At 38.6% G+C, this 27,874-nt stretch overlaps 1 protein-coding gene across 21 annotated transcripts; it reads left to right on the top strand.

Annotated features, from left to right (window-relative positions):
* Positions 1-1,829: 1,829 nt before the first annotated feature.
* slc8a1a (solute carrier family 8 member 1a) lies at positions 1,830-24,928 on the top strand. 21 transcript variants are annotated; one of them, XM_030771021.1, is made up of 10 exons: positions 1,830-3,625; positions 16,378-16,484; positions 17,696-17,716; positions 18,395-18,412; positions 18,532-18,546; positions 19,815-19,883; positions 20,948-21,075; positions 21,985-22,084; positions 23,989-24,261; positions 24,552-24,928. In XM_030771021.1, exons 1-10 carry the CDS (start codon positions 1,830-1,832, stop codon positions 24,926-24,928), a joined length of 2,904 nt encoding a protein of 967 aa, XP_030626881.1. The 21 variants fall into 21 exon arrangements, with proteins under 21 accessions (XP_030626881.1, XP_030626883.1, XP_030626882.1 ...); XM_030771023.1 differs by lacking the exon at positions 18,532-18,546; XM_030771022.1 differs by lacking the exon at positions 18,532-18,546 and having other exon boundaries at positions 18,395-18,431; positions 19,819-19,883.
* The last annotated feature ends 2,946 nt before the right edge of the window (positions 24,929-27,874 follow it).

The raw sequence follows: 27,874 nt of genomic DNA, 5'->3' as shown, positions 1-27,874 counted from the left end.
TTAAAAATTTATCAGTCGAACAAACACAATCAAACAAACAAATAGCCTCTTGAAAATGAAAATAAACGTAATTCGTTTGTTGGACAAATGGATTCTCAACAGTATCTAAATACTTTTTTTTCCCCACTAGACCACTGGATTTATTTTTCCCTTCAATAAAACGTGAGGCTGAAACATATTATTGGTGACCTGTATTATTTATCACACCTCTTCGCAGAAATTTCGGTTTTTACCAGAAAATTCAGTCAGAAAACAAGAATTTGAACATATTAACACACTTGATTGTAATATACCATAACTTCTGCATTTCAGCCGGGTTAACATGAAATCTTTTCTCCCTTTTCTCCCTTCCTGTATACTTTCAGGGTCTTTCTAAGAGGGGTGGCACAACTCACGTTCGTAGTAGCCTGCAATGCATAGTCAGCTTAATATGCATAGTCTTACTCCCCTCCCCTGGTCAAGCATGAGAATCTCTCTGAAATCGAAAAATCCGCTCGCTGCACTTCGAAAAAGTAAGCTTGACTGTAACTCTGTTGAACGAGCAGGCTTCCCATACGCCTTCCGATGTCCCGAATGAAAGGAGCCTGTTACATCGCTTTCATTTTGGAAGTATGTAAGTCGAGAATGAGCTGGAATTGGGGGGGCCATGTGTAATACTTTGCAACTGGTATCACTGCATCGGTAATTTGAGTCTCTCGGAAAGGTTTTGTTGACAGGGGTTTCCCTTTGGATCTCCGGGTGAAGCCTGCCTCTTTTTCAACTGCCACTGTTACTGGTACTGGTAATCTTCGGTCGATTTCGCTCAGAATTTGAAAGGTATATATTTCAGTATTATTCTTAAGCAGTCAAACGATTTACATGCATTTGATGCTGAATACATTTAGACGTATATTAAAAATCGAAAAAATAATACACTACCGACAAGGCAGCTGATGCTTGAAATACTTGTTCAGATGCGTCCAGTTACAGTTGCGTGAGAGAAGTGCGTTTACGCGTTTGAAGCACGTCTTTGTGCATAAAAGACTGCTGCAACCGAAATCAATTCTCAGGTGACAAAGTTCGTGCTCAGTTTGAAACAGTATAGTATGATGGTTTAGTTTCGAAGTTTGTGTAACGTACAATGCAGTTGCTTTATTTGGAAATGTTTGCATGCAGGATCAAGGCTATTTGGCTTGTGGTAAGAAGAACAAGGCTGTGCCTAATATTGTCTGTGTTGCTTTTGTAGTATGTTTTATTCAGATTTATCACATTTATTGTTTGGTGTTATTTATTTCATTTTATTTATTTATTTTTACTGATTTACACTTTAAATGTCAAGGATAATCATGTTTAAACATTTTTCAAGATAGAGCTATCTGTAAATATATCTCATGCTACATTATCCCTTGGACTTGATGGACAGCATAGTATATCGGAATTATGTTTTACATGGTAGTTTTTTGTTGCAGCTAACATTTTGATGTTGAGTGTATGATGTAGCCTGAATTGTGATATGAATCTTCAGTACTCAGGACATTGTCAGGAACATGAAAGTGTAGCATGCAGTTCCCTCCTGGTACACATCAGGTCTCTGTGTTTTGGACGTTTCAGACTTTTTATTATACCCCCTTATTTTATCTTTCTCTTCATTTCCCAGTATGCTCCTGAGACTGGTGTTTATCTATATTCACATATTTTAGTGTTCAATCATCCCAAATTGTATTTACTTTGTAACAGTCAAGAATGTCAGTAAAATTTGTTTCTCTGCTTTTTTGACAATAATCTTATAACAATGGCCTCTCTTCGCATACAGGAAAGGGAGAACGCCGAAGGAACGCCTAATCAGGAACATGGAACAATCTCGGACTTCAGCTTTCCTCTCCGTCATTCTAAAACTTACCACCTTTTTAGCTTTTTTTTTCACTGAGATCCAACATGTCACTGCAGCGGGCTCAAAATCAAGCCCCAATGGTAACCAAACCAAAAGTTGTACTGGGAGTTTTGAGTGCAAAGAGGGTGTGATCCTACCCATATGGACACCAGTAAACCCATCCTTTGGAGACAAGTTGGCAAGAGCCACTGTCTACTTTGTTGCCATGTTCTACATGTTCCTGGGGGTCTCTATCATTGCAGATCGTTTCATGGCTTCCATAGAAGTTATCACATCACAAGAGCGAGAGATCACCATCAAGAAGCCCAATGGTGAGAAAAGCACCACGACAGTTCGCATCTGGAATGAGACCGTTTCCAACCTGACCCTCATGGCCCTTGGCTCATCTGCTCCAGAGATCCTGCTATCTGTGGTTGAAGTATGCGGGCATAATTTTGATGCAGGCGAGTTAGGGCCGAACACCATTGTGGGAAGTGCAGCCTTCAACATGTTTGTTATCATTGGTCTCTGTGTGTCTGTTATCCCAGAGGGAGATCATCGGAAAGTCAAACACCTGAGGGTATTCTTTGTTACCGCCTTCTGGAGTATCTTCGCATACACCTGGCTATACCTTATCTTGGCTGTCATCTCTCCAGGCATAGTGGAGGTATGGGAGGGGCTACTTACACTATTCTTCTTCCCAGTGTGTGTTGTATTTGCATGGGTAGCAGACCGCAGGCTCCTTTTCTACAAATACGTTTATAAACGTTACCGGGTGGGGAAACAGAGGGGGATGATCATTGAGACTGAGGGTGAACCAGAACCCTCAAAGGCAGATATTGAAATGGATGGTAGGATGCTGAACTCCCATTCCGAGGAATTGTTAGATGGAGTTTTAGATGTTGATGATAAAGATTTAGATGAAGAAGAGGCCAGAAGAGAAATGGCCAGGATACTGAAGGAACTGAAGCAAAAGCATCCTGAAAAGGAGATGGAGCAACTAATTGAACTCGCCAACTACCAGTTCCTCAGCCAACAGCAGAAGAGTCGCGCTTTCTACCGCTGCCAGGCAACAAGGCTCATGACAGGTGCAGGAAACATACTAAAGAAACATGCAGCAGATCAAGCACGGAGAGCCGTTGGCATGCATGAGCTTCGTTCAGAAGTCTCAGAACATGACTTCACATCAAAGATTTTCTTTGACCCTGGTACATATCAATGTCTGGAAAACTGTGGCACAGTGGCTTTGAATGTGGTACGTCGTGGTGGAGACTTGACCAGCACTGTGTCAGTGGACTACCGTACTGAAGATGGCACTGCCAATGCCGGTTCAGACTACCAGTTCACAGAGGGTGTCATTGTGTTCAAACCTGGTGAGACAGAGAAGGAGATTCGAGTAGACATTATCGATGACGATATCTTTGAAGAGGATGAGCACTTCCTTGTTCACCTCAGCAATGTGAAGGTGATATCTGAGGGGACAGGAAATGGAAACCCGGGGCTCAATCATGTTGACACGCTTGCTTGTCTTGGCCTGCCTTCAACAGCCACAGTGACAATCTTCGATGATGACCATGCAGGGATCTTTACATTTGAGGAGCCTGTTGTTCATATCAGTGAGAGCATTGGCATGATGGAAGTCAAAGTAGTCCGTACCTCTGGAGCTCGTGGGGTGGTGGTGCTCCCTTACAAGACCATTGAGGGCACAGCGAAAGGAGGAGGAGAAGATTTTGAAGACACACATGGCGTACTGGAGTTCCAGAATGATGAAATATTGTAAGTCACTTCTCTTGTGTCATATTAGTGTCAGCTTTGAATGGGAGGCAAAAAGACCAGCTGCATATTGAATAGTCAGTAAATGTCAGTAATCTGTGATGTCCCCTGATGACAACAAATGCACTGATCACTTAGTCTTGAAAAGAACTTGCTCCTTAAGAAGTGTTAATCCAAAAAGATTAATTGTTCACATTTTAATTATTTTGTGTCTTCCATGTTATTTATATTATTGTTTCAGTGAATGTTTTTTCTAATATTTCTGCTTCCTGCTAGCTATTGTAAGGAATTACTGTCTTGTGGTATTCTTTCATAGCTCACAGTATGTTGCATGCATCCACCAACTCATTGCTTTTTTTCCTGAGCTCTGCCTTCATTTATAAACCGTACCATCATCTGCTACTGACCATGTGGAGTTATTGTGTATTAGCTGAAGATGGAATTATGTTTTTTTTCTTCTATGATGAGAAACAAGAAAAAGGCTTTTAGCTGCCTTTGATAGATAACAGTAACCTGGAAATGCGACAGACAAAGACACAAAAATTGCTGTGTCCAGGTGAATGGACCTTAATAGACTGCAGAATACTGGAACATGATTTCTCCATAAATGCCTGCACCAAAGTGACATGAAATATGAGAGGATGTAGATAAGAAAGACATTAGTGAAGAGGATGTCCTCATAATGGCCATAAAACCGTTGACAAACAACAGCATTTAGGGACATTCAGCAGCTGTATGACTTAACTGCCAACATTTCATTACGACCACAGTGGAAGCTGTTTCATGATTGTGTTATACATTTTTAAGACTTGAGGAAAACATAAACAACAACAACAACAACAACAACAACAACAACATCAACACTGTTGTTATTACACTGTTATGGTAATAATGAGGCAGTGATCCAATTAACTCCATAAAAGGGATGAATAGGCCTAGTGGAAGCATTCTCCATCAGGTGCCTCTGCTTTATGCAGAGGTATTTACATAGACTGACTCTCATTATTTTCCATTAATAGCAGTTTTCTTTCTCAAAACCACTGAATTGCTCCCTTGAGCTTTAAGAGGAACTCTAATATTCCATAGAATTTGCCTAAGATGGAATGCTACTTCAATTCATGTATTGGTATGAACACATCTCAGACATGAGGGTCTGGCCCAGACAGTTTCCATGGAAGGGAGGATATAATGATAACAGATTTACTCTGTTGAAGATAAACAAAGTGCAGAGCTAGATGTCGGACGGTTTGAAATGGAAAAGGTTTCTCGGCTTGTGTCTGTTTTAAGCTGATTAATGACAAGACATTCAAAAAGTTATACAAGGACCAATGGATTGCTTTGAAGTGAGCAATCTAAATATGACTTACTTAGTTTTGCTGGGTACTGAAGCTCCATATATAGACAGAGTATCCAGTGTGGAAGACATGTCTCTGGTTCCTGTTAGGTAAATGCAACACAGGGGCTGGGGAAACATTTGGAGTAGTTGCAGAACAATATGCAAACGAGAAAACATGCAGACTGGCTAAGGAGTTTTGAAATGCAATGCATGTGTGTCATTTATAGTAGAGTATGGCCCCTACCTCTTACTGCCTACCTCTTACCTCTCTTATCTATCTATCTATCTATCTACCTATCTATCTATCTATCTATCTATCTATCTATCTATCTATCTATCTATCTATCTATCTTTGTCTGTTTAATATATAATATGCATTAACATAGGCTTGACCGATATACTGAACATGGTCTTCTCTTGATGTCTTTATACTTACTTTCCTAGCCGAAGCATTCATAATTTTCACCCAAGTTCATGTTCTCTCACAGAGTAGCAGGACAAAGATATGGCCTTCTCTGGAAACATGCCAAGTAGAGCACCACACAGCTGACAGTGCAGTGCAGACTGGGACCAATTAGATTGTAATGATGGCTAGATCACTAAATAGTATTACCTGTTCATTGATGGATTAGGACTGGAACTGGAAGCCCGCCAAAGACTTGTTGAGTTTCACAGTTATGAGTCATCCACCTGTCACCTCTCCCTGTCTGTCTGGTGTAGAGATTTAGTTTTCAAAAATTACAACGATAGTCTTGTTCAGAAATACAGAAATATAGATATGCCTGGAATACTATAAAATATACATTTATCTTTTCAAATATCTCAGTATTAGCAGCAGGAAAAACAGACTTCCAGTCTCTGACTTCTTGTACTGTATAAATGAACTGTTCCTTCCATTTGGTCAGATATACTAGGTTGAAAAGTGTGTGAGTCTCTGAGTGGGTATGCAGTTTGTTTAAAAATATGGACAAATACAGAAATAAGTTATTTTTTTAGAAATGTTTATCTTGGCTAGTGTAGGAGCACAGTGCACATACACATATACAGAGGACACAGTCACAGACCACTGTAAACTTTCCCATGTCTTGTTTTCAGGCACAGGGTGCACATGTAAGCTTCTGAAAAATCAAATCTAGTTATTTAATAATATTTTAGTAATAATATTATTCCTGTCAAGTTTTTTTTGTAGTTTATCACAGTCAAACAATATTCACCCAAATAAATCTCTCTCTGGTCTTACTGTTGAATTATGAGGCTCTATTGCTATGAACTGCATTGATAAAATGACAGTGGAACAAGCAATGTTCATTTTGATCATTCATCTACTGCATGTTGTTTTAAAAGTGCCTTCACACTTGCATGAGGACACATTAGTTTCATCTGTCCTTATTCATAGTGATGTTGTTAGTGAGAGTTCTTGTATGAGCCAAGGGCACAGTTGTGACTTTGCTTGCTGGTCACATGACTATGGCAACACATTCTGGGCTGTGTGACAGCGAACTGTCATAATCACTTCATCTGAATGGAGGATGAGATAAGGAGATGATACTTGTGACTGAAAATGGAGAAAGGATTTGAAGAGGAATTTGGCACAGTGTGTCTGTCTTTGATACACTGATTCAAGATGTTTTACTTTTAGTCCAATTTTTTTTTTCTTCTTTCATTTGTCCAAGACCATGTCCCAATTTTGTGTTGGAAAGATGCTTGGGGGGTTCATCATTAAACTTTTTGAGCATGTTTTTCCTTTGTTGAGAGGAAGAGGCCCTTCTGTTACCAGAGGCCTTTGCCAGACTTTAAATTGGCTCACACAAGTCTATGGGTTGATTTTATGTGACTCATTTGTACAGAGCATAGAAGGAGAAGCCAAAAAAAAATCTCTATTACTAGGTCCATCTCAACTATGATATTAATCTGATTAAGCAGCTCCTCTTGGTATATTATCTCAGAATGTTTATGTTTGAGTCACAAACTGTCTGTTTTCTTTTTATCTTTTTTTCCTCTTGTTTATCATTTGATAAAAGAGCTGATTAGTCAGTATGAACCACAGTTACACATACTGTTACACCTGGAGTGACAGAAAAAAACAGAAGAGACTGAATTAGTTATCAGTTTCTGCTAAAAGGTTAGCTGTATACAAGCATGCAAAAATATTCTTTAGCGTGTGTTGACAAGCCCAGTGAGTGTATGTAAGAGGCAGTGGTATGAGAAAAAAAAACAAAGAAAAATTCCTGGTGAGGAGTTATTTGCCATCCAACAGATTTGGTTTCTTTTTAATCCAGTTTATCATTTTCGCAGCCACTTTTAGCTTTTCCTGGGTTTATGCATTTATCTAGCACTGGTCACAGATCACATCTTAAAAATTCCACTTAGAAAAAAATGGAGAGTATGTTTGCTTGAGATAAGCATGATTTAACTTTACTGTACTGCCAAAGGGGTATCTGAGCAAATGAATTTGTTCTGCATGTAGCTGTAGTTACAAGATCTATGGTTTTAGGCCCATTCTGCTGATTACAGATCCTTTAACTGACTCTTTTAACTTGGAACTGCCACCAAGAGCCACTGAGCCAAGTACGCTGTCATACAAAGAGCTTACTAGATGTAAAGCCTCTTTTTTAACAGAACTTTTTTTGTTTTCTTCTTTCATGACTTTTTTGGATGGACCTGAAGAAAAACTTCTTCCCATGTTTAAAGACTACAGGCAATCTTCCAGATATTTCTTTGCTTCCTGTTCACTTTGAGAACAAATGCTGCCAGAAGATTCCATACATTCTTTTGTTCCTTTTTTTTTCTCTTTTACCTGACCTGTTCTCCTTTTCGTGTTGCTTTCTCTTCTCTCCCACACTGTCATGCTTCTCTAACTCTCTTTACCCTCATCACTGGCACCCATCCTTGTTTTGAGAAGCAACATAAACTCAAACATATTTTCCATTACCTTAGCTGCGGAGTAACTACAAGGCCAGCTGGAGAACGAGGAATGTCCTCTTGGAAAACATGGAGAAATAAAATCCTTTGGGAACACAAAACTTTTTCTCCGTAATATCCAACCAACGTCATTTGTTTTCATTTAACTTTGCCGTGATCATTTTAAAGCTAATTAAAATTAGTCAAGCCTTGACATCTGCTGCTGAATACATGTGATAATAAAGGTGCGTTATCTGCAGGGCTGTTGCAGCAACAAATGTTTCAATAACAATATTCATCATGATAAACATGCTTAAGCCTTACATGACAAATGACTTCACTTTGGTCATGGGTCGGCAGTTCCTGGCTTGCGTTTGCATGTTCCATCTGGATTCATTTCCTCAGGTTTTAAGGAAATATATTTGAAGTATTAGATGATGCAAATACAGCCTGAAATAGCCTGGCTTGTAAAGGGCTTATTTTGTCAGATTGGTTTGCGGCTGCACTGTATTGTGCATTAACTTAACTGCATTTTATGTGTCTAGTTGTCATTGTGTATCAGTGATGTGTCTGTGGGTTTTTTTTTTTTTACATCTATGTTTGTTCTTTGAATCCCAGAAAGTGGTGGGCTAGCTGCCCAGTATTTCTCAGTTGAGTTTCTTTCAGGGTGAGAAAGGAGGCCTGGCTTTAATTATCATGTCATGTTATTGTCAGTGTCTCCCTATTTGTCACAGACTCTGACAGCTTGTTGTGGAGCAGCACAGATGCATTTAACCAGTCAAAAATAAACCTAACTCAAGTCAATCCAGAAGGGGGTGGGAGTAAGGCTAATGTGTAGCGATAGCCATTGCACTTTTTCTCCATCACTCCTAAACTCTGCTGTATCTATCCATGATTGTAGGTGTGTGTGTGTGTGTGTGTGTGTGTTCAAGACAAGGGGAAAGAGAGAGAGAGAGAGAGAGAGAGAGAGAGAGAGAGAGAGAGCGTGTGTGTGTGTGCATGTACTCATAGACATCTGCTATTTCTCTTCTATTTATAGCCCGCTCTTATCTATAATAGAGCTCTTAACTGGGCATTTTTAAGAGCTGAGTATGTAATTATCAGGGGGTTCCCAGTAGCAGTATTTTGAAAGACACCTTTCACTTTTTGACACATCACTCAACTTGACCATAATTTTAAAAAAAAATCAAGAGGAGTTGGGTAATGAATACAGGGCTAAATAGAAAATGAAAAACCAATCTGAGGAAAGTAATTACACTTATGAATTCTTATTAAGGAGCAACCAATAGTCCTCTGTCCTCCTTAGACCCAAGGAGTAAATTGCTTCTAAATCCATAAATCCACTGCCAAGATGCTTCCAGTGTGTATCATGTATGTGATAGAGAGGTTTGTAATTCAGCAAGACTTCAAAACTTTTATTCAAGAATGACTGCATCCCATCAGAGTGATGGAGTTTAGCGAGGATGGCATTGAACTCTATTTAATTGCAAAAAAAAAAAAAAAAGAAAAAAGAAAAGAAAAAGAAAAGTCAGTATGTAAGTAGCTAGAGTTTAAAAAGTGCTCAAACTACTTTCTCACTATTTCATATTCTTAAATCAAGGAAAAAGATTGAACTTAATTGCAAAGGCACATTACATGTCTTAGTCATACAAGTTCATTGTCCCATGTGAGCTTTGACCTATGTAGAAGTAGGCCTATGTAAATTTCTGCTGACATCTGGACTTGGTATAAACATGCTGTTGATTTACTGTCCAAGCTCTTGTCCAGGTTCAGCGGTGGTTTCAAGTAGTACTTAGTTTTCCTTAAGCTCCTCAAGGGACAGATTAGGGTGCCTTTGAATATGACACACAAAAAGAGGAGGATTAGGAAAATAACCTGTTTTTTATAAATAGGCCATCTGTCCTCTGTGCTTTGGTCACATCAGGTCAGCAATGGGCTTTTCGCAAACATTTTGAGACATGACAATGCATTACCTATGTGATATGAGTAAATACACCTCTGTAAAAAAAAAGAAAAAAGAAACAAATTAAATTGCAAACATTTTGTAGTCGACTCTACAGGCGTAAGACGGCAATTGAGGTTTCATTTTTCCACAACTATGTGTTTCAGTGATGTTCAGCTGCTGAGAGACTCAAACCTGTGGCAGTTCATGAGTCTGATCCTGTGTCTTTAACGACATTTGTTAAAGCCTTCAGTGTAGTAGACAATACTGATCTATCACTGTGCAGAATGGAGTGAATCATTACATGTCATTACATGTGACTATAAATCAGCTGGTGATTTTTTTTGTTTTAAGAGTTATGATTAAAGACCAAGCATAGAATCACTGGCATAATGTTTGCGCTGTAGTTCTTTACAAATCAGTTCTTTACAAATCAGTACAATTCAGCATTGAAAGCTTAAGCAAATATAGCAGTATTTACTGCTAATATCTCAATGGAAATAGAAGCATTTCTTAACTGTAGTAATGCTAACAAGAAAGGACTGAGTATAATGTATTTGCACTGTGCTGTTTTTATTGTGTGTATTTCCTGAAAACACACAGAACAATTGAACTGCACAGTTAAGGGTTAGTGAATTAAAGCGTCAGTGAGACTTTAAATGATTGCTAGTGCATTTGTCACGCTGGTGGTGTGGTGCAGGACCCAAGTGCGAAGACACGATGATGTGGGTGAAAAAACGGAAGACTTTACTTAAAACGAAGATCAAAATACAGGTGTAAACTAATAACAAAAGCCATTAACAAAAAGGTGCAGCATAACAGTGTGCACTAAAACACAAACAACGATAGACAACGACAAGGCAAACACTAGGACTTAAATACAAGGGAGAACTAAACAGGGCAAAACAGGATTGGATAAAATTAACAAGGTAATAATTAGACAAACAGGTACAGCTGAGGGGCGGAGACAGACAGAGAACAGGAGCACAAAGACATGTCAAACCAAAAGTCCAAAATGGCGGTGCAGGTTGTGACAGCATTCCTTCTTTTAAGATTAATTATTTTGAATTCCTAGGGCATAAAATAATTCAGCGAGATAGAGACACACGCACATGCTTTTTTCAACATAATTTACCAACTGACCAACACATTAAATCTGCCTTTTCTGTTTGGTTTAGCTTGTAATGTATCTATGGCAACAAGATACTCAGTCTGAGGTAGGGACATTATAATGGATTCCAAGTCTCTTCCCATATTTTTCTTGGAAACTGTTCTGCTTAATAAAAGTTGTAAATATGAGGTAAGCTGAATTCTCAAACATTTGTTTTCAAATGATTTATTTACACTTGTTTGTGTAAATGTGGCTCATAGCAAGAGAATCAAATATCATTAAGAGAATTAGTGCAGGTCTCAATAAACCATATGATTCTCACCAAATTAATACTGCGTATTAATAGATTGTTTTGTCTCATTTAGAGCAGTGAAAGGGAATGTTTGTAGAGACATCAGTTTCGTAGTATAGCTATCGTTGTATTATTTAACACACAATCTGTCTCAGTCCCGTATGCACGTACATGCAATGACAGCACAGGAAAGGACAAGATCGTTTCGTAAGATCGGACACATTTTATCTTGTAGTTGACCTGTGTTTACATTCAGAGATACTGTAGGTTGTCTACCGTATCAGTTGCGCTCTACAGCACATGTCTTGGTTCATGATAATCTAAAGCAGAGAATATATACACTGTCTTATGGCTGGTCTCCATTGGTTGACAGTAGGAGGACAGAGTGTAAAATTTGATTTGATCCTCCAGAGCTTCCCCCTGTCACTTAGTTTTCTTGTGCAGTGAGAAGTGCATTCCCAAGCACACTGGGTATTTCACAGCTGCCAAAGATGCTACAGCTTGACTGATGAAAATGAGCTGCAAACTCTGAGGGGAAAAAAAAAAAAAAAGATAGTGTCTTTCCAACTCCATTTCTTATTGATTTGTTTTCTTCTTTTGTTTTCTGAACTGAGAATGAAAACGGTAACATGACTCTCAGTAGACAATGTGTAAGACATGACGTGATGAAATCGCACCGGCATAATTGACTCGTGACCAAAACAGTCAAAATCATTTGAGTAAAGCAATTTTTAACGAGCGACCGTGATTGCATTTTTCTGCTACACAACAAAAAAACGTTTTGTCTAAGGAAATATTATGACTTGCATCACTGTCAGTTTGTTACTTTGGGATGTTACTACTCAGTATTTCATTAGAACAGTTGCTTCTTTGGGCATGTGCTGTACCATACCCAGTCCCACAAAGCATCATGAAAAGATTCAGATAGGCCATGGCACTCTGCTCATCTGGAGTGACATCCAGGCCAATTTCTCTGGGGATATTCCTCTATTTGTGGCTCTTGCTGGCCAGCAGTAATTCCCAGGGCCAGTGCTTCAGAGTCCAGGAGAAATGGGCTCAAATTCAGCCTAGGCTGCCACTCCCAGAGCCCTCTATCTTCTCTCTGCAGCTGAGCTGTGGGGAAGGACAGCCATTAATATCACTGTTGTTATAACAAAATTTCTGTGGTATGTCATTCTCCTAGTAACAAGCAATGCTAATGCGCAGATTGAAATGGATGGCTTGTGTTGAAATGAATTAAGATCAGGTGTGGGGCGGTGGGTCTTGATGGGTTGGTGATATTGAGTTGTGCTGTGACCGACGGATGACTTGTGTTGGGTTGTGTTTGGTCGAGTGAAGGACTCGCATTGGAGTGTGTTTGGCAGGATGTAGGGCCTCAGGCTCCAGCTGGATTTTGTCATGCATTTTAACTCAGCCATAGCTCAGCAGGAGGGGGAAGCTGTTCAGGCTAGAACAGACACAAGGCTAAAGATGCCTAAGGGAATGCCTTCTTTTATTTTCTACAAATTTTCTGAGTCCCCCTGTATTTCTTTTATTTATTTTCTTATCTCATCATCTCTCCACACATTTTCACACATCTTAACTTTTTCACCAAGTCTGTAGTGTTATTGCTTATGACTTACTCGATCATACTCTCTCTCTCTCTCTCTCTCCCTCTCTCTCCCTCTCTGTCACTCATTCTAAATCGTACTCTTTTTCATTCTTTAAATAAATGATAGCAATTCCTTTAACTGCTGGCCTAGCCTCTATACAACTTCTGTGAATATATGTATTCCTATCCAGTAACCACTGGGTTAAACACGCAATCAACAATTTTTTTTTTTTCATAGCTTTTAAAATCTGTGGCTTATTCTGATAGCAATATATATATATATATATATATATATATATATATATTAGGCTTATAGCTTATTTGGTGAATTGAGAGGAGGAAACCCATTCCAGAAAAGCTTTTGGAAAGGAGAGACTCAGCTAGTACCAAGTTCACTGTTCTCACTGTGGTAACAATGACTCAATAGAGCTCCATGTGTTTGCTGGTTTGACACATCAGAGCTGTTCAATAGGATTAGAAACCCATGTGTCGACTTAGCATGGCTTCTCAAACAGACTTCTACTTTTAAGAAAACCCCACTGATTAATATTCAGGCTCTCTGTCAGCCTTCCTTGCTAAGACCAAAGGTTTGAACGTACCGTAAATTACAGGATCCTCTTTTATTTAAGTCATTGAGAAGAAGTTGTGCCACCATTCTGCGTCTGCGTGGACCGTAACTTTTGGTAGCGGGCTTCTTCTGTGAATTCTTGTTTGAATTTCTGATGTTTTGTCGTATCGATTCTGTCTTTCATTGGTATCCGTCCAAATGTTTTTCACATGTAAGCCTGCACACGGGAGGGGGGGGGGGGGGGGAGGTTTAAGAACCTGGTTTTGCAGGAGGAAACAGCTGACATCCAGGCTCCTCATGGCTCAGTGGGAGATTCTTGAGATGACATGTCAGTGTCTCTGTGGAGCTGTAAATATTTCATGCTAATCTAGATTAATCCACTGAGAACTGTGGCACAGACTTTTAAACGGTCCCTTGACACTTTAGTCTTTCTTTCCTTTTCATTTTCCTCTCTCCTTAAGAGTCCATTTATTAATGTCTTTCATAGAGCATTAGCAAATGATCCATGTTCACTACGCTAAAAAAGCTAACATGAAAATGTGTTAATTTCTTCTTCTTTTTTTCTATTCTCTCTTTTCTCCATTCCAAAGGTTCTTAATCCTTAAAGGCATTTTTTTAAAGGATAACATAGCAGGTCACATTCTAAATATCACCCTGTGTGTTTGAGTTTGCATTTTTCACCTTGTGATATTGTTGACATTTATGTTGTTTTATGATGTCAGCCAGCTTGGACAGTCAACATAAAACTCTGCAGTCAATAAAGGGTCGTATTGCACTGTAACGCAGTGTAGCAGCCTAGTTTTGGATTTAGTAGCCTCGAGTAATCTGACAGGCGCTCTGAGATGCAGCAGTCCTACTTCAGCTGACATTCTAATATCTCATTATCAGTCTAAATATAATTGGTTCCTGCTTGAGGATAATGCATTTTTCCAGTTGATGAGCTAGCTTGCGGTGAATTTAATCGAGCCTGCCTTCCTATGTATATCCCAAAAGAAGCTGATGATGTTTTTGAAATATACTGTACTTCACATTTATACTCTGCTTCATTCATTTCCTGTACCATTACATCATTTGGACAATTCTTCAGAGACTTAAGTCATAATTTCTTATTTATGAATATTTATTAAATTTGATTTGATTTGATTTGAGAAATTTATTGAGAAATGTCAAACCATGTTCTAGTGTGGTACACTTATCCTTTACTAATCATGCAGGAACAGCCATATATTCATAACAATATTTTAAAGTGTGAAGCATTAGCCTGCTGAGTGGTACGGCTCACGTGAGTTGTGTGTCACTCATCCTCCACCACAGTCTGATGAAAATATTACTTGTGGGCCATTATGGATCCCATTTAATTTCTCCTCAGTTTTCAGTGAATCTCTCCCTCACAGACCTATCTATTGTAACACCATCACTATCAAACATAAAATATAGAGGCATTTCTTTGAGAAATTCCCATCTGTGTCTTGCAAACAAACAGACTTCAGCTTCCTCCTTGTTATTGTTCATCCTTTTGGCACGGAGTGCTTGTTAACTAACAAAACTGCAATTTTATCAGCTATTTCATAAAAAGGATAGTTACTCAGTTCCTGTCTGAGGAGGACATTATTCTCCATATTTGGTCAACATTTGCCATCCACTTTCTTGGTCCACAAAATAAATTGATAGACTGCATAGCTCGTCCTATGTAGGAGAAAGGGGGCCAGGGGGGTTCCCAGTCACATAAACATGCTGTCTGCCTGTCTACTGTCTGTTGGAGGACAAAAAACAGCTCATCTGTGGCACAGGGCATGACTTGTTCATTATAAACATTGTAATTTAATGGGCAACTGTTTTACTGCATAGTTACTTCAAACAGTTACGTAAATCTGTGGTATTTATGTAAAAAGAGAACAATGCCGCTGTACACTGTGAAGGCCTTGTCTCCTGAGGCAACCCTTTCTCTTTGTCCTTTTTGCTCTTGTCATTGTAAATCAGTGTGCAGTACGTCTGGCTTGTGACAGTTTGCCGTCAGTTAGTGAAAGACAGGTAGGTCGCAGATTGACACAGATGACAGAAACAATGGTAGATAAGAAAAGAAAAACACAAGACGGCCCAAAACATGTCTTGCGGGATATCTGACTCTTCTCTGAGGACAGGCATATTGGACAAGACTCTAGTCTGCTCTCAGTACTGTCTAGACACCAAGCAAAACCTGTTTATGTTTCTTAGAGAGTTTCTTTGTCTGTCCAGGCTATTAATGGAGAATTTGGCTATTCTCTCTGTGTAATACTTTCTTCTTCTCCCTTTTGCTTATTTGTTTTTTCTTCAAGAGGGGGAAGAAGCTTCATTTAGGAATAAACCTTATTCACAGGGGAGTAAAAGCTCCCTGCCACAATCCTCCATTAAAAGGACTGTTTCAGGGCCCCACTGATCCCCTCAGAAAAGTCTTTTATGATGTCCCATACATCAGGAGCTATTAATACTTCATATGAAAATAATCTGCTAAAGGAAACATATCCTAGCTTACTTGCCTTTTAATGCAGCAACCAGCAAGTGTTTTATACAAAGAATGAGGGTTTTCATTCAAACTCCCACCAGCAGACATACAAATGTTCTCTCTCCCGTTACTAATTTATATATTGTTGTTGTTGTCGTTGTTGTTGTTGCTGCTGCTGTTGTTGTTGTTGTTGTTGTTGTTGTTGTTGTTGTAATTTAATTAGATTTTTTTTATATTTTCTGGATGATCAACAGAACACTACTGAAGTTACATTATCAAGTAACAAATACCTCTGTGCTCTTTTAGTCTTTTATAAGGCATTGCTTTATTGTAGATTTGGGGCTTCTCCTGTTCACTGTTTATCTCATCTCTGAGGGAACAGGCACATTGCTCTCAACCACACTTTTATTTGCAGTGTGTGTGTGTGCTCATGTTGCATGTGTCTCCCCCCACCAACCAGCCTGTCGTTTCTTCACGCCACTTGTCTCTGCAACCTTGTATCCTCTCTCTCTTTTCTCTCTTTCTCTTCCAGCAAAAGTATTCAGATCAATATAATCGATGATGAGGAGTATGAAAAGAACAAGAACTTCTTCCTCGAGATTGGCGAGCCTCGTCTGGTGGAGATGAGTGAGAGGAAAGGTGGGCCGTCCTTCCCAGGCCACCTTCCGCAGTAACGGCCCAGTCTGGCACCACCTGCTGGGCTGATCTGCAACTGCTCAAATCGAGCTCAGACCAATAAGGGGAGGACAGGGTCAAGCCTCTTTATACTGGCCTGCTATCTAAGCTCAATTCATCTCTACCTCACCAACTCTCTGTAGGACAATGGAAACCTAGAGCAGCAGATATTAATTCTGACAGTGGGCTGGAATGTTTGATTTTAGGATTAATTTATAAGTATTAATGTACAACATAAATAATCATTATTCTACGAATAACCGTTATTTCTGTCATAGAGGGGGATCATCATCATTCATTCCAATAAAAGACAGTACTGAGAGAGATTCAGCTTTATATCTAAATTCCAGACACCAAGAGCTCAGGAGAGGACCAGGATGGCAGTAGTCAATATCACCCCAGTTGCTCCTCAATTGTCATTTTGTGTTCCCCACAGGAAGACCATAATGGTTAAAATACTTGACCATGAGGAGTATGATAAACAAGCCAACTTCTACATAGAGCTGCAGGAGCCAGAGTGGAGGAAAAGAGGATGGACAGGTGTGAGAGAGCAAACCAATAGACTTAAAAGCTCTCAAACTCTTTTTTTTTTCTGGCTGCCTGCTTTTTTTCAGGCCTCTTTCTTTTCCACTCTTCCTCCTTGCTGGTCTTTAATCTCTGGCTACTATCACACAGGCTTTGCTTATTTTCAGCGCTTAGTGACGGTGGAAGGGTATTCCCCAGTTGTCAAAGGCAAAACTCTCTGGAGTTTTTATTTATTTATTTTTTTTATGTGGTAGTCACTAAATACTTGTCATGTTCCTTTATCCTGGAGCTGATGTCAATGCAGATCAAGCCATCACTAAACAGCAAACAATTTCCCAATGTTCTCATACATTGCTATGTTTTATTTATTTATTTGAACCGTTGTTTGAGAAACTATATAGGACATGGCCTTTCCAAATTTCCCAAAATCAGATTTTGGAAAGAGACGCAAAGTTGCAAAGTAATCCAGTTCAGTCATCATGTGATTTTGTATTTTGGAATGGCAGTCTAAATGCAAAAGCTGGATACGTGTCTTGATATTATGCTGTTTAGTATGTTTATTTATGGCCCTTTTGCTGTGTTTTTCTTTTTCTTCTTCCACATTTCACTTGTCCTGTGATTTCTTTCTCTTCCTCATTTGTCTGCGTCAGCTGTGTTGCTTCATGAGTGTGGTAAGCTGTCTCTGTTTTTTCCTGTTTTTCCTCTTCATTTTCATTTTCACTCTGGAATGTACACAGGGAAAAAAAAGAAATAGGCAACTTGAATTTGAGTAAGGTGACTTGTTGCACGGCATTTTTAAGTGCTTCTTGGCTCACAAATTGTGTAAACTTAGAAAAGCTATGTATCAAGCTGCTTAAAACTTCTAAGTTGCTTTTTTTCCCTTTTTTTCTTCTTTTTTTTGCAAGTGTACCTTTGATTCATTTTTGTCTGGTCAGTTTGGCTCATACAAAGATGTTTGTCATTTCACTTTCTTTCATTTCTATGTCTTCAATAGTTTGTGGATAGGGTTAAGGCTATGAAAAACACTGAAAAGTTAGTGATATATCTGGTGATAAAATTATTATATATACAGCACTTTATTATATAAATGATAAACTTAAAAATATAAAAATCTCAGATATCCCTTTTGGCGGGTTCAGACATGAATGTTTTCTCACCCACAGAGCTGCTATTGAACTCCTCTGTGTCATAATGTTGAAATTTTTTTCAAAGACAAGCCAAACAATGTCATAAATTAGAAAACTATTGTAGTACACTCTTATAGAAAACACATTACACTTTTACATGTGACCACATGAAAACATGATCAAGAGCAATGTTCTGATTTATGTTATTCTTTATGGTTTTAGGTGGATTCGTGAAAACAGGTACGGTCATTTTTGCAAAGTGATTAGATAATGAATTAATACATAGCTAACTTTGCTTAGCTAACTGAATGAATTGATTTTAAATTATTGTTGCATTCTTTTTATATTGCTTTTAATAGACAAACAGCTTTATGGTAAGATATTAAATTTAAGTTTTCACTAAGCTGAAAACTAAATTTAATGGAGTGTGTGTTCCAGTAATAGTCATGCATAACCATTTTGGAGGTAGACCATTGCCTGAAACAACAATCACTCTTTACCAAAGGTGTGATGTTTATTAGTGCATTTTTCAGAACTCCCTAAGGTCAATTAAGGCTTGTACACATACACTGCCTGCATCTGTCAAACTGTGGCATCTGGTTTATCCAGAAAGCAAAAAGACATGTTCACAGTGCTATAACACCATAGAGTTCACATGTAGAGAATGTCAGAGAGAAACAATCTTGTTTGTCTTCATTACATCAGCATAGTTTTGTACCATTATACATTAAAGGTCCTCACAGTAGAACACTGGGCAAGTACAAATTGTCATATAGCAATTACTTGCAGTCTGTCTATTTGCATTACTATTACTATTGAATTACCAGCTGATTATTACAGAGTAGCTGATTATGTGGGAGCCATGGAAATGCACTCCTACACATATTGAACATTATAGTCATTCTCAGCTGGGTATTTTTAAAGTCAGAGACACTGGAAACTCTCAGTACAAAGTTAAATTAGAGCTTCACTCAACTTTATTGCAAATTTTTCAAACGTTTGTTATCTCTTAACTGATACACATTCCGAAATCATTTCATATAACAAACTTTTCTTGCAACACCTTAAAATAATTAGTTCACTCTGCTCCACTGTGCTGTGTTGTGGTCTCAAGACACGTACTTTGCATGCCACAAGTAACAAAGAAACTGTGTGATTCGCCAGAGGACAACTTCTTTTGCGTATGCATGTTACCTGTTGGGAATGTCGGTACATTTCCCTGAAGTAACATGCCTACACACAAAAAGGCAATCACGCAGTGTGGTATATAACTCATGTGGTACAGAGAGTCTGACACACGTGTCTGTGCTATATTCACATATAGCACAATGTATGTCTGACAGCTGTCTGCAAAACGTTATCCTAGTTTGCATCATTTGAACTTTGGACTATAAATTTTTAGCAATAGGAGTAACACAGAACTTTTCTATCTCTTCTATACAGAGACTGAATAAGGTGTGTCAGACAAAAAGGAATTCAAATACTTAGTTTTTTGGGGGTTATTTTATCCTGAAATTGCTATCTTGAAATTAGCCTGAAATTTTTTCTCACCTAGCCACACATACCATTGTGCACCCTTAGTTGAAAAAGTATATTGGTGCCAGTTCTTTCTTTGCTTTGTGAATGTCTCTGGAATTATCAGGCAGGGATGTCTACCGGAAAGTGCAGGGTAGAGACAAACCCATTCCCTCCACCATTGTCAGCATTACAGGTATCCATCTCCCATTCGTTTTCTAATTTAACTTTCAGTTCTTCCTTTCACCACCAATTCATCTGCTTATTCGTTTCAAATGTGCATGCCTAACAGGAATTATTTTCCTATCACACTGTCTCATAAAGCATCACAATCATAACAATACTTGTTAACACATTTCAGATGGTCCGTGACTCCTAACATCGCTGTTACAACAGAGAGTTCTGTCTTAAATACTTGCGTGGGTATTGAAACAGGTTTAACCATCACATGTTGAGATTATTGCACGTTGAACGGTTTACATTCAATATGTCTCTGTGACACTTTACAGCCTACTCAATTGAACTATCACCTTCTCCTCCTCCGACGTCTGTCTTGACTTAAGGCAATCACTGAGAACAGCTTTTTCATTCCATTTTCTTTTTTTTTTTTTGTCTCTGTGCTTAAATCTTTAAAAGAGCTCTTCATTCAAGATACATTCATCATAACATATTCACCTCCAATTCCCCCCATGAAGCCATATAGTAAAATGCAGAGGATCAGCACAGTCATTCAATTGTTTTGTTTTGTTTTTTGATATAGCTATACAATTCTTTCCAATTACGAAAATCTCAACCATCTTATTGTTCTTAAAAGAAAATGCAAAGATCTTCATCTAATTTATTTTTTCAAAGGGACAGTCTGTCCTCCCAGAGCAACTTCAGCTTAAAAGGACTGTAAGTCCAGACATGCAACATTCCCTCCCTTACCTTTTTTAGAAGCGAACCATTAGCATACTTTACAGTACAGAGAGGGTTATGTTTAAGGCTATGTTCATTGCAGTGTATTTGCTGCTGATGAACACCACTGTATATTACGTGACCTCAGAAAAATGTCGCTCATGTGAAGTTTACATTTGTATTCATTATACATTGTTGACAGAAGTTTCCACTCAGTGCAGAAGGCTGCAGTAAGGTTCTATTTTCCATTATGGCTTTGGTGCCTAACTCCATCTCACTATGTGCTACTCTCTTCTTCCCCTCTCTCTCTCTCTCTCTCTCTCTTTCTGTCTGTGTCTCTCTTTCTCTCTCTCTCTCTATCAGAGGAAGGGGAAGATGAGACCCTGACCAAAAAAGAGGAGGATGAGAGACGTGTTGCAGAGATGGGTCGCCCAACACTGGGCGAGCATGTGAAACTTGAAGTAGTTATTGAAGAGTCATACGAGTTCAAGGTAGAATACTTTTATGTTTTTGTTTTCTATTATAAATTAAAAACCTAGCTTCTTCTCAATACACATCGATGTCGAGAAGTTAGATGGGTTTTTTTCCTGAGAAGCAGTCATGAGTGAATAGTAAAGCACTTGGACATTAGAGTTCCTCCTCTTCTAAAGTGGGCCCATCTGCAAATATCTCAGAATTTCATTTTGTTCCAGATCCTGCAGTGTTGATCATACCTATCATTGAACACATTAATAGCACTGGTCTGCTGGTTTAGGTTCTGCTTCATGTTGATCAGTGTTCAGTTTGAGACACAGATTTGGACTTTGATACAGGATTTAAGTGACCTTGTAGGTTCTTTTGAGCCACCAGAACCCCTTTGTTAGTAATTTCTGAGAAATTATTAGCCTCAACTAACATATATTATTTGCAGCTGACCACAACTTGGAATCAGGTGAGAGAGCGTTACACCTCATGAGCTTGGCTGTATGGAAAGAATTTCCTGCCCAGACTCACAGTCTCCTAAAATTGATTTTCTGTTCTTTTATCAATTGAAACTACTGCAGAGGATCATTGCAAGTTGTTGAGTTCTAAAGGCTAATCGATTTGTGCTTGAATTATTTCATTCGTGTAGAACCTCCTAAAGCATTCCTCATTTTTTTTTCTTTTGTAAAGGCGTACCTTTTAAGTGTAATGTCATTAGAGTAACTTGTACTCTGTTATCGAAATGCTGGCCATTTGTGCATTTTCAGTTCATTCGCGTTATTTGATATTGCTCATTAATAATTTCTTATGGACATTTCTAAAGGACATTTCTTGCGTCCTTTTATTCGTGGTATTTTCAGTTGGTGGTTAGGTAATCTGACTAACTATCCAAGACCATATTGTCTGATGAGCACGTGATTGCCGTTTTGATTTTTCAGAGCACTGTCGATAAACTGATAAAGAAAACCAACCTGGCCCTACTGGTTGGAACCAACAGCTGGAGGGACCAGTTTGTTGAAGCCATCACAGTAAACTCTGGTAGGTCACCCTGTCATTACTCTGAGGTCTCATTAGATGCTGATGTTCTCCAAGTACTATCTGTCAGAACTGAGAAACATATTTAATCTGACTGAAACTAGTGCTCATCAAAGAGCAAGAACCCGTTTCCTCCAACTGCCTTTGCCTAATTGGCACACAATCACAGGCACTAAGCTGACAGCAGAATTTTAATTGGAGCACTGTTAAAAATCATATGAAATAAGTAGCTGCTAGCACTCATAACTCTTGCTGGTAGACAAAGTGAATGTGATATATTGATGAAGATGAGATACTAGCGTGATAACAGAGGACTGTTTCATCAGGCAACAGAACTGATTGGAATATTTTACCATTTTCTCTTGTGTTTTGAGACAATGTCTTTACCACAATATGTGTCCCTGCTGTACTCTCTTTTACTGGTCCTCCTGTCCCTCTCTCCCATGGAAGAATTGTTTTTGAAAATAGAAACAAAAGTTGAATTGTGTGTATAACACACACACACACACACACATCTTTGTATATGTGCATGTATCTAGCATATCAGCATGTATGTTATTGGAACAAATGTAGCATAGCTATATTCTTTATCTCACAGCTTTGAAGGGGCTGGACTACCTTTGTGCATTTCCCTATGGAGGAATATTCCAGCCCTTCTTTATGTCCAGTCATTATTTCTCTAACCGCTACTAGACCTGTCTTACTAGGGGGTGGCTGGTCTCATTTGTGCTGGCACTGAACCCATTCATCATAAAGCTATTTCCTGACATTAGAAACCCAGTTACCAACTGCAAACATGGGCAAATTGGAGCCGACATCCATCTTTTCTCAGAAATGTCAACTCCCTTTGTTTTTCTTTCACTTGGCAGGTCTTTTGAAGTGCCTTTCCCTATGTTCAGCAGCATATTAATAAGTCTCTCAATCTGCACGGACACAGGGGCTAGATGACTCTTGCCCTTGCATGACTCATACACGTTCACACTGATGGGTTTGACTGAAGCTAACGGAGCTTATTAGCGGGGACAGAACTGAAAGAGAGAGAGAGAGCATCATGTAAACTCCAGAGAAAAGTCTTCATAATGAGCCAGCTGCCAATGCACCAAATTAGCTGACACCGACTCCGGACTTTTGTTTTCATGTCTACCTTCCCCGGTATCAGTTGTTGATTTGGGTGATTATGGAGAGAGGTTTTAGCAGAAAGGCCATTCAGCTTACACAAATGAAATGAATTTCACTGTCTATCTCTTGCTAATTTTCCCACAATCTCTCTATCTCTTTGGTCTCTCTGTCTCTTGCAAAGTCTCTCTTTTTTTTCTCTCACAGACCAGTTTAAACCCTTTATTACTTAGAGTGTGGTATGTAATCTTTCTCTTCTGAACCAGACCCACACACAAAAATAGCTGCTATTTTAGGGCCCACCATCAGACACCATAATGAACTTTGCACTGGCGTCAATTAACAGAGACATGACTCTGTGCCATGGGCTGATGTGATAAGGGAGTCCTTGTTTGTCTGTTGCGGAAACGAATCCAGTGTGGGGAACAGAAAAGAAACAGGGCACATGATGGTACATGTCCTCCTTCTGCAAAGATAGTGTGGTTAGCTGTCATACATGAACTGGGCATCCATACCACGTAACGTGCTTAGATTTTAAACCTTTATTTCGGTTTTCATCTTCGATGCTCTTCAATGCACATCCCCAATTATCTATATTTTTCATGTCTCCAGGCATCTGACTAAATTAGATCATTAAGTAGGTAACTGTGGAATTTTCAATATTCCCAAATGTAAATCAAGAACATCTAATATTCTTCTGCATCATATTTGCCACCATTTTGAAGTTTCCAAGCATGTTCTAACTGTGTTATTTTACTGCCTTTTTTTTTTTTATCCCTTTCCGTCTTAAGGTGAGGATGATGACGACGACTGTGCCGAGGAGAAGCTCCCTTCCTGCTTTGACTACATCATGCATTTTCTCACCGTGTTCTGGAAGATTCTGTTTGCATTTGTGCCTCCAACAGACTACTGGAATGGCTGGGCATGTTTTGTTGTGTCCATCTCCATGATTGGTCTTCTCACAGCGGTCATTGGTGACTTAGCATCACATTTTGGCTGCACAATCGGCCTCAAGGACTCAGTGACTGCAGTGGTATTCGTTGCTCTTGGGACTTCTGTACCAGGTAAAACAGGATTTTCACCATTTAGCAAAAAATCCTGACCCATGTAGATAACCTGGTAATATAATGGTTATTAATTGTATATAGCCTTAGGTAAAACCTTTTATTACTCTGACTGTGGAGAGAAATCAACCTAGAGAAGTGAAAGGCTTTATTTCTCTGGTATCCAATGTCCTACAAATAATCATTTTCCTTTCACTGAAATACAAAAGGATACCTGACTCAAAAATGTGTAGTGAATAAAGAGTATTTAATTCTCTCTCTTCTCTCTTTTCTTTCTCCCATTCCGTTAGATACATTTGCCAGTAAGGTGGCGGCCATTCAGGACCAGTATGCGGACGCGTCCATCGGCAACGTGACAGGTAGCAATGCTGTCAATGTCTTCCTGGGCATTGGAGTTGCATGGTCCATCGCTGCAATTTTTCACCAGTCACGGGGTGGTTACTTCAGAGTGAACCCAGGCACGCTGGCATTTTCTGTCACCTTGTTCACCATCTTTGCCTTCATCTGCATCGCCGTGCTCATGTACCGCCGTCGGCCCGAAATTGGCGGCGAGCTGGGTGGCCCACGGATTCCTAAAGTCCTTACCACCTCCCTGTTTTTCAGTTTGTGGCTCATGTACATTGTGTTCTCCTCCCTGGAAGCCTACTGCCTCATCGAGGGCTTCTAATCTAACACAGTGTGGAGAAATGACAAGGACAAGATGAAAAAAAAAAGAAAAAAAAAGAACAAGATTAAAAAAAAAAAAAGAAATCGAACAAAGTAGGAGATGTAAAAGAAACTTACGGAGGACAGTGTAAATCTTGAGCAGCCATGGAAGCGTGCTGTGATTTGTGTTGTTTACTGTACATTTTAATCGATGTGAGATACTCCTGTTTTCCTACTGAAATCACGAGTTGTCGTTGATTGACGGGGGATGATTGTTAGGGTGGGTAAGGACAGAATAGGGACAGGACAGATTTGTAGACGGGTTTATAGACATTCTAGCTAGGAAGAAAGCTGCTGTGATGTTGTAGGTATCGTAAAAACAAGGTATATTTTTATTATTCACAAATTTCTCATATTTGGTTGCTTCAGTGCTGGTCATGTATTTGCATTATGGATTTGTGGTTGATAGAGAGACCAGACCCTATTAGGAAATGATAAATTGTGGTTTCAGTCACAGCAGTGCTCATTCCATACGTAAATGGTACTATTTATCTCAGATGGACCCAGAGCTGAATTACAAAAGCCACAGTTTTTTTCTGTTAGGCATCCAGAGACCCAAAGACTGAATTTTGACCCTGTAACTATAATGCTTTTACTAATAAAGTATAGTCTTTATAGCGATGCTATATAGCCCTCAATTTTGAACTTTCTGACAAAAGACATATGTTTTATCACAGAAAATATCTTTGAACATATAGGTCAAATTCAGATACTTGTGGATTTAAGAATTCACAACATAATATTTCTGTTGAAGGGGATTTAATTTTGTGACTTACCAAAAAAAAAGACATTTTGTGCAACAGAATCCTTTTTTGTTCAAAGTGTTTCAGATGTTATTTTCCAAATGAAAAAAGAAAGTAACACTTTTTTTTTTTGTATGGACCTTTGCTTTTACAGTTTGACATTTTCTAAACTTCTTCTTCAAACACCTACTAGATGTTTTTTATGTTGATTGTTGACAATATTAGTATGTTATGGGGAAAAAAAACACATAAAGAAGATTTGACACATATACCTAAGGACATTCTGAAAAGGTGACTTGATCTGTCTTGAAAGGCCAGCCCGGTGGTGTGGGTAGGTCAGTGCATTGACTGTTTCCTGTCTCTGGAATGCCTGTGCTTGTTTTCCCTGATCCCAGACAGCCAGACTGTGACTCAGACATGCAGTACAGGACTGTTAGACAATGTGTGTGAATGAAAAATATGTCTGTCTGTATTTTCCATTAGTCAGTGTGGTAAAAACACCTTTGAACATTGTACACATTTGGGTTTAGGGTTTATAATATGTTTTTTTTCCCTTCCCACTGTGGTAATAGTTATTTGGTCTTTTCTTGTCTGCATGTGTATAATTTGAATTAGAGGCAATATGTAATACTCTTGTGACTTAGATGGTAGCTGAATAATATTTACAAAAAAAAGAAAGAAAGAAAGAAAGAAAGAAAGAAAGAAAGAAAGAAAGAAAGAAAGAAAGAAAAAAGACAAGGAAAGGAGAAAAAATACAGCTCTCCTCCGTGAGATAAAGGTGTACCATGTGCAAGCTTTTAATAGATCCTGCACATATTACAAATGTTCTCTTACTGGAGAACTGGTTCCTTCGTATTTTATGAACAGCATTGTCGGCATTTGAAGTCTGGCTTTGTATAAGGTATAATGCCTGGAAGGCACAAAAAAACAAATGTCGCCAACTTGAGATGCTTTCCTCTTGAGTTCACTGCCTGGCCAACCTCTGTTAATTCTCCTAGTTGTGCTCTCTCAGAAGGAGAGAGAGAGAGATTATATTAAACTCTATGGTAAGCCAGAAAATAACTTTTTTGTGTGTGCTCCAGTCATGTGAATATTTCTGTGGGTGCTTTAGGGGCCAAAATTTAATATATAAGTTACTGTTCAAAACACAAACTTCCCAATGTTTGTGTCAGAATGCTTCAGAAAGGTGTGTCAGTATTATTTTGTTTTCTTGTTTACTTTCTTCCTTATTTTCAGTTGTTTATCCAATTGTATTACAAAATGAGTTGCCAAAGTACGACTCAAGTACTGTTGTTGAAGATCAGTAAATTGACCCTTGCTCATGCCTATGCTGTAGCCTGTGTTCAGAAGAATTTGGTTTTTGTGGGGTTTCACAGTTACAAGTGTCCAACTTGGAAAACACTGTTTGCTGTTTAATTCTCTAAATTAGATTATACTTTTTTTTCCTTCATTATATTTCCCCTTTTGTGTTTCTCACCTAATAGAACAATTGTGCACAAGATTTGGTTGCAATTATAGTAAACCTTTTCACAAAATAAAGTTTGGGGACCTTGTTTGAAAGATAAATGTTTTGAACAGTGATGTCATATTAATGCTGATTACTGTGGAGAGGATTGGCATGTTATTTATTAATGAGTCGTTTAGCTCCCTCTAGTGAAATCCCTATTTATGTCTTGCATTTCATCTTAAAAAGTACTTCAGCTTTGGAAAATTAATAATTGAATATTTTTTCTCTCCTATCAACAATTCATGCAGAATAGCACACGATATTCAAATCTAGGGTGAATTTCCTTATTCCCAAATTCTTTTGTACGTCTATTGTGCAGTTTCATGCTCTATTTCCTCAAAAACCTTTTTTTTTTGCAGTGCTTTTTCATCACAGGGCCAACTGCCTTTTTTTAGTAATCTACACAGGCAATGGTGGCTTCACACATTAGTTTGATGTTGAATAGCAGTAGCAATCGAGAACAGTTCAAAATCAGGTCCAGGTCAAATTGACATCAACTAACAAATTAGCATCTATCATTGTCCTCTGAGCAGAAAAAAGAACTTACTGAGGAATATCAGCTTGAACCAGTAACATATATATCAAGACCTAAAAGCTCTCTTCTCTTTAGATTTTTTCAATGCTGTCAAAAATAACAGAACTGAAACTTCTCTTTGCC

The sequence above is a fragment of the Chanos chanos genome, chromosome 4 (genome assembly GCF_902362185.1).
Source record: "Chanos chanos chromosome 4, fChaCha1.1, whole genome shotgun sequence".
NCBI lineage: Eukaryota > Metazoa > Chordata > Actinopteri > Gonorynchiformes > Chanidae > Chanos > Chanos chanos.
The sequence above is the reverse complement of the archived record's forward strand: the minus strand, read 5'-3'. Positions and strand labels throughout refer to the sequence as shown.

What these genes read in the sequence shown, in the direction of transcription:
- slc8a1a (XM_030771021.1), top strand. Translation starts at nt 1,830, where the DNA reads ATGGAACAATCTCGGACTTCAGCTTTCCTCTCCGTCATTCTAAAACTT. An exon ending in TTCCAGAATGATGAAATATT is followed by an intron (nt 3,626 to 16,377) that starts GTAAGTCACTTC and finishes TTTCTCTTCCAG; the next exon opens with CAAAAGTATTCAGATCAATA. An exon ending in GGAGATGAGTGAGAGGAAAG is followed by an intron (nt 16,485 to 17,695) that starts GTGGGCCGTCCT and finishes TGTCTGCGTCAG; the next exon opens with CTGTGTTGCTTCATGAGTGT.